This window comes from Tinamus guttatus, unplaced genomic scaffold (assembly GCF_059628265.1).
Source record: "Tinamus guttatus ecotype Peru unplaced genomic scaffold, ASM5962826v1 Tinamus_guttatus_pri_ptg000182l, whole genome shotgun sequence".
NCBI lineage: Eukaryota > Metazoa > Chordata > Aves > Tinamiformes > Tinamidae > Tinamus > Tinamus guttatus.
The window spans coordinates 906,906-914,032 of NW_028288716.1; the positions used below are offsets into that span (position 1 = coordinate 906,906).

At 45.3% G+C, this 7,127-nt stretch overlaps 1 protein-coding gene across 1 annotated transcript; it reads left to right on the forward strand.

Annotated features, from left to right (window-relative positions):
* Positions 1-505: 505 nt before the first annotated feature.
* On the forward strand, positions 506-2,383 carry LOC104565636 (potassium voltage-gated channel subfamily A member 5). Its single transcript, XM_010212331.2, has one exon. The coding sequence runs from the start codon at positions 506-508 to the stop codon at positions 2,354-2,356; it is 1,851 nt and encodes a 616-aa protein (XP_010210633.2). The 3' UTR covers positions 2,357-2,383.
* The last annotated feature ends 4,744 nt before the right edge of the window (positions 2,384-7,127 follow it).

The following is a 7,127-nucleotide window of genomic DNA, read 5'->3' on the forward strand; positions in this document are numbered from 1 at the left end:
CCCGTGCCCATCCGGCGTCGTCACCGCGCATCGCGGCGGGGCTTGGCCGCCCCCCTTCCTAGTGCAGCCCCTCCGCGGCACCTCTGAGGATGCGCCGCGGCTCCCCTGGCGGGCTGGGCTGCCCGGTGCTCATGGGAGCTCCGCTGCCAAGAGACTGTTTGCGCGGAGCCCCTGCGGGGGTCTTCCGGCGGGGTGGGATGCCGCAGCCTGGCAGAGGGAGGGAGAAGGGGGAATTCGGCCAGCTAGTAGCGGGGGCGCGGAGGAGCCGGGATCCTCCTTGACGTCAAGCGCTAATAAATGCCCGCTCGTCTATATCCGGGTTCCAGCATGGCTCCCCTGCGCTCCGCTCGGCCGCGCGCCGCCGTGCGCCGATTGGGGAGGTGGCTCGGGGCGCGTCGCAGCGGGGAAGACGCCCCCCGGCCTGAGGCGCTCGCGGCGGCGGGGCGGGTAGCACAGGGCAGTGCAGCATGCCCGCCGCCATCTCCCGCTGTCGCCTCCACTGCCCATGGAAATCGCGCTGGTGAGTCTGGAGAACGGCGGCGCCACGGCCATCGCGGCCGGCGAGGATGCTGCGGCCGGCAGTGCCCGGGCTCGCCGCCGGGGCGACTTGCTCCTCATCGCCAGCGCCACCCCACCGCGCCTGAGCGACAGCAAGGAGGGCGCCTCGTCGCCGCCGCCGGCCGACGAGGAGCGGCATCGACCGCCGTCCGCACCCCGCGGAGACGACCCCGATAGGCGGGCACCGCGCGGTATCTCGCCACCGCCTCCCCTTCCGCGGCAGATGGGCTGCCCGCAGGAAGGTGGACATCGTCTGGGCATGGCCATGGCGGTGGCTGGCGAGGAGGAGGAGGAGGAGGACGAGCAAGAGGAAGAGGGAGCGGCGAGCAGGGGTGTCATGCATCACCAGCGGGTGCTGATCAACATCTCCGGGCTGCGCTTTGAAACACAGCTAGGCACCCTCAACCAGTTCCCTGACACGCTTCTGGGTGATCCGGATAAGCGCATGCACTACTTTGACCCGCTTCGCAATGAGTATTTCTTTGACCGGAACCGGCCCAGCTTTGATGGAATCCTTTACTTCTACCAGTCTGGGGGCAAGCTCCGACGGCCTGTCAATGTCTCCATTGATGTCTTTGCTGACGAGATCCGCTTCTACCAGCTGGGCGAGGAGGCCATGGAACGGTTTCGGGAGGACGAGGGCTTCATCAAGGAGAAGGAGAAGCCCCTGCCCTGCAATGAGTTCCAGCGCCAGGTCTGGCTCATCTTTGAGTACCCTGAGAGCTCCAGCTCAGCCCGGGCCATTGCCATCGTCTCTGTGCTGGTGATCCTCATTTCCATCATCACCTTCTGTCTGGAGACCCTGCCTGAATTCAGAGATGAGAGGGAGATGCCCATGCCACTGCCTCCACAAAACGGAGACTTGAATGGCACAATCAGGGACTCTCCACCCATGCAGTCATCCAGCAGTCTCTCTGACCCCTTCTTCATCATTGAGACTACCTGCGTGATCTGGTTTACCTTTGAACTACTCGTTCGCTTCTTCGCCTGCCCCAGCAAGCCTGAGTTTTCCCGCAATATCATGAACATCATTGACATTGTGGCAATCATCCCCTACTTCATCACCCTGGGCACTGAGCTTGCACATGAGCAGCAGCAACCTGGGACTAGCAGTAGCAATGGAGGCAGTGGCCAGCAGCAAGCCATGTCTTTGGCCATTCTCAGAGTCATCCGTCTTGTCAGAGTCTTCAGGATCTTCAAGCTCTCCAGGCACTCCAAGGGGCTGCAGATCTTGGGACAGACTTTGAAAGCCAGCATGAGGGAGCTGGGCCTCCTCATCTTCTTCCTCTTCATTGGGGTGATTCTGTTTTCCAGCGCTGTCTATTTTGCTGAGGCCGATGACCCTGAGTCTCATTTCTCCAGCATCCCTGATGCTTTTTGGTGGGCAGTAGTGACCATGACCACTGTGGGCTATGGGGACATGCGACCTGTCACTGTGGGGGGCAAGATTGTAGGTTCTTTGTGTGCCATCGCTGGCGTGCTCACCATCGCCCTGCCTGTCCCTGTCATTGTATCCAACTTCAACTACTTCTACCACCGTGAAACTGATCATGAAGAGCAAGCTATTCTCAAAGATGAACACAACAGTGCTCAGGGTAGCACAGCTGGGGGAGATGCAAAAAGAAGATCCAGTAAAAACTCATTGAACAAATCTGTTATGCACTTGGAAAACAGTGAGGGGTTCAACAACGGTACCAATTCTTTAGAGAAAACCAGTATCAAAGCTAAAAGTAATGTGAATCTCAGAAAATCTCTCTATACTCTCTGTCTGGACACCAATAGGGAAACAAAGCTGTAAGGAAAGGAGAGTGAGTTGAGAGATGCAGAAGGATTTGCTGGTGTCAAACCTTACTACTTAGTATTTTAAATCAGGCTGTATTTAATAAATTGATCACTGTCCTGAGCAGACCTCCAGGAATAAATGTTTTTATATTCTTATTCAATGACACAAAGGGTCAGCTAATTATAAATTAGACTAATAATAATCTACATTATTAGAGCTGGTAAGTTATGGCAATGCAAACCTAATTTGTAGTCACTTATTTTAGCCAATGTTTAATTTTAAATGAGTCATTTATAACCAATTTATTTGCTCCAAGTTTAGTATTAAAGATCTGAGGGGATGTATGTGTGGAGAGTGAATGGACTTAAGGGTAGGAGGATATTTGTATAACTGTATTTATGTGTGAAAGAGGATTTCTTATTCCTGTGAAATAGGACTTCACTAAAACATTAGGAGCATTAGCCTATCTGCACTTTCAGAATTTTCCACTTGTGATCAGTAGAGATCTGGTTATCTAGTATGTGAAGTGAATTTGGTGCTTTTAACTGTATAGTAGAAAACCTTAGTTGTCAATGAGATGTTAGTTTCTTGTGAGCCTTAAATTATTAAATATTGTAAATATACTTATTAAATTATTACTTAAATTATTAAATATTGTAAATATACATATGTTAAAACAATTTTATCATGTTACTATTTCAAAATTTCTAAATAATTCAGTCTCGTAGTTTCTCTCTGAGAAAAGTATGTGCAGCTTTTTTAATTACAGGTTTTTCTTTTTTTCAGATTTGCAGTTTTATACCTTCAGTAAAATTTTGAGACTGAAAGAAAAAGGTTCTTGTCTTACAACACTAATTTTGATCCAAGTGCACAACAGATTAAAAAAAAATCAGGGGGTGGATAGATATAACCTGAAAGCTAATTATGAGGGCAGTATCTGCAATTTTTGGTTGTTGTTGTACACTTCAGATTTTTTTGGCATATGTATTAGGCACCTCTTTGAAATCATGCCATTTGTTTACACAGTTCACAGTTTTTAATTATTATAGACTGGGAATCGATGGCACTTTAAAAGTCTAACATGGCGTGCTGTGGCTTATATATTTTACTGAGATGGAAAACATCACCTCTCATTGTTACATGACCTTGTTTTTTTTTTTTTTTTTTTTATTTCCAAACAAAACCTTTTCATTGCTGTGGATTTTATAGCTAAAATGTTTCAGAAAGATAAATGCCAAATCATCTTCATCATGATAACACAAAACTGTGCCGCTTCCAAGTGAACAGTAACACCAAGTTGCTTCTAAAAAATGAAAAAAGCTTTATTATCTTTTTTTTTTTTCCAAAGGACATCTCTCTCATTTTTTTTGTTTTCCTTAAACTTTGTATTGTCAAACGTTGCTTCCTGCCTTTACTGAGTACTGTGGCACAGCAAGAATGTTCTGCTAGAAAGTGGTCTTGTTTGTCAACACTCAAGGTTTGTTTTTATCAATCTTTCTAATATCCTTAAGTAAATTATAATTTATAATTTACAATTTAAATTATAATTTATGCAAGAGATGAGATGAAATATAGACAAAACATGAGCTATAGATGCACTGTGATAAATTTAAATCAGCCTTGCAAAATACTCCTGTAACGTTCTACAGCCCAGACACAAATCCTGCTTACCTGTTCTTTACCATGGCTTTCAATAATAATAATGGAAGAATGAAAGATATTTTGCCTTCCTATTCAGTAAAACATCATAGTAAGTGCTGGACAAATAGATTTTTTATGCATCTATGCAGATGCATAAAGATGCATCGACACAGAGCTCAGTCTAAAGCTTGGGGGAAGAGAAAGGGACAACAGAGTGCAGAATTCCTCACATTACTTGAAGATGTTGATTTCCATGGCTACTTTAGTCCTGTTGCGGTTTCAGCATATTGCTACACCAGTCCCTATCTAAGTAAGCAAACAAAGACCGCAACAGGACTAAAGTCCAAGTCTTGCTGCACTCTAGACATAGGCAACCTCCTCTTTGGTTTAGGGTGAGATTTTGCCTCAGGATGAAGTGCAGAATTAGCTATTTGGTGAGAATAAATGTCGAAAGAAGACAAGAACTGGTGCAATGTGCAGATTTAAAAATCCAGATCGATAGAATTAGAGTGACTTTTTTTAGAAAAAAATCAGGCAATTTAGTTTAATTGACTTTAGCTGATTAAACCCATCCAACAGCTGAATCAGTCCTAAATGATTCAATGAGGCTTGCAGGATCTAGCTTTGTCTAGGTGTGGTGTAAGTATTACCTTTCCCTCTTCACGACCATTGATCACCTACTGCTCTCCCAGTTGTGCAGTGTGCTGAATTAGACTGCCAGTGCTTCACAGCAGGAACCAGAGCAGTGGAAACTTGCACATGGCCAGGGCCTCTGAAGATGAAACACAGTGAAAATGGAATGCAGTAGTAATTATTACAGCCAGTGGAGTAACACTGGCGTAAAACTAATGTAGAGGGGAAAAGTTGGGTCTTATGGAGAGTGGGTGGAGCTGATCTTAAAAGCCCATTGGGAATGGAGAGGGAAGGTCTAGTCTATCTCATTCCCTTTTGGTCTTCTTCCTTCCACTACGTTTCCTTCTGTTGCTTACCTTGGATTGGTCTGTCCTTGTGTAAGTATGCAGGTACTGACTCTCCTTTCAGGAGGGGCTTGAGCTCACTAATCTGGTAGAAAACTACCCCAAGAGCGACAACAAGGTAGAGAGTTTTCTATCATATTTGTAGGTTGAATAATTGTCTCACAGAAAGCAAGAAAGTGTCAGTGCAAGGATGATGGGGGAAAAGGTCTGTGGTGCAGGGAGGTGAGCAAGCAGTGGAGACAAGAAATCTTCTGCTTTCACTGTCAGTGAACTGTTAAATGGTCATATCTGCTTGTTGAACTTTATTCTGTATTTGTGGACATACTGCAAGACTAGGTCTTGAGAGGTGCTGGGGGCCCTTAACCTTCTACTGGAACTAGTTGGCAAAAGTCAGTTCTTGGTTCCAAAGTTCAGCCCTGTTAGCACTTAGCTGAAACTGGGGTGAAGATTTGTTCGAGTAGGAGAAATGAGATCTCTGCTCAATCAAGGTCAAACTCTGTGAGAGCAAAATATTTCTGCACAGGATTGCATTCAAGCTTGTCAAATCATTCCTCAGCCTTCCATTTGAACTTTTTTTTTGTTGTTCCATAATACACAAAATAGCTTTGCAGTAGAAAGAAAACAAATTATTCTCAAATATGATTAAATACAGTTGTTTGGCTTGGCTTTCTTAAGAGTTGTCAAGTGCAGTTTGAACTCAGCTCTGACAACTTCTTTACAAGGATTTATAATTTCTGTTGGCTTATAAGGTAGTAAAGGATTTTCTTCCTAATGAGAGAGTTTGCTGCCAGACACTGAGTAATAGAACCAGAAGCATGGTTAGATCACAGTTCAGCAAAGCACTTAACATGTTCTTATAGCCTCAGCATATCCTGAAATGAAGCATTATGCAGCATGTGTTTTAGATGCATTGTTGTTTGAGAGTGGTGCTTAAAGATGAACTATGTGCTCTATTGAAAACTTAGACCCATCAGTTCCCACTGGACTTTGGTGGAAAGAATTAAGTGCCTGAAATGTTTTGTGAGCCTAAAAATAAGTGATGCTGCAGGACACTGGAATCAGAGTACCAGATTCTTTTAGCCAAAGGAGTGTATTACTGCATGAGGACAGTCCTCTTGGTACGACCCATTCCAAGCAGTTAACGACAGTGTCTGCAGGAGCTTGCAAAGAATTGCAGCTTTGGCCTAAATAAGAATGTAACTGCACTTACACTTACAACTGCACTTACAACTTAGCAGCTATCTACTAATGGACGATACCTTCCTCCTTAGGAGAACTGAGCTGAATATTATTTTGGGTCACTGAGTTTATTTTGCACTGCCAGGCCTCAAGGGGAGACTGCATTCACATTCACAGGGTAGTTATCCATCATTCTGAAAATGATATGACAGTAACTACCAGTTATATAACACCATTCATCTCCAAGTACTTTATAAACAATGCTACAATAATCTTTTATACACAGATAAAGTAAGAGGAAACACTGTGGAAAACAGCATTGTGCATTTTTCAAGGGGAGTGAGCTAGGATGAGGCACAACCGTGAGTGGGCTTAGCTGGCAGACCATCTGAAGTGAAGGGCCATCAAAACGAGAGAAGGTGGGAAGCAAGGGAGCAGAGCTGTACCCCCTTAATTTCCTTTTTGCTCTTCTGCCACCCTCCCTTGGTAGTACAACTCTTGGCAGCTCTGCAGGCACAGACTGTAAGTCATCCCCCATGCAAGGAAACCCATCTGGTGAGGTCACTGAGCAGAGAGGGACAGTTAATGCTGCTTCAAGCTGCATGAATAAATCCTTCTTTTGTGTGCTCTTTTTATTTGCACTGTGTCAAAGGAAAATGGCACTTTCCCTGGCTGTTCTTTGGCTCCTTGTGCTGTAAACATGGCTCCCTCTGGCTGTCCCCTTGGTGGTGGTGGTGAAGAGGGGCTGTTGTCTTGCAGTACATTGAGCACTGCTCTGAAAAAGCTTCCCTTTTCTGTGTGTTGCTGTTTGCCTCAAATTAGGTAAAGGAAGGAGTATGATGTCTCTTTCTCTACCTCCCTTATCACATGTATGCATGCAAACAGCTATATTCCTTTGAAACACATCGGTGTGGTCTGTTCCAAAGATATGGAAACTATTTAAAACTGCAGCAGTGCTTCTTCAATGTAGTGAAGAATGACTGCTTGGG

Bases quoted from the DNA above. Each gene is read 5' to 3' on its own strand.
- LOC104565636 (XM_010212331.2), top strand. From the start codon at position 506: ATGGAAATCGCGCTGGTGAGTCTGGAGAACGGCGGCGCCACGGCCATC.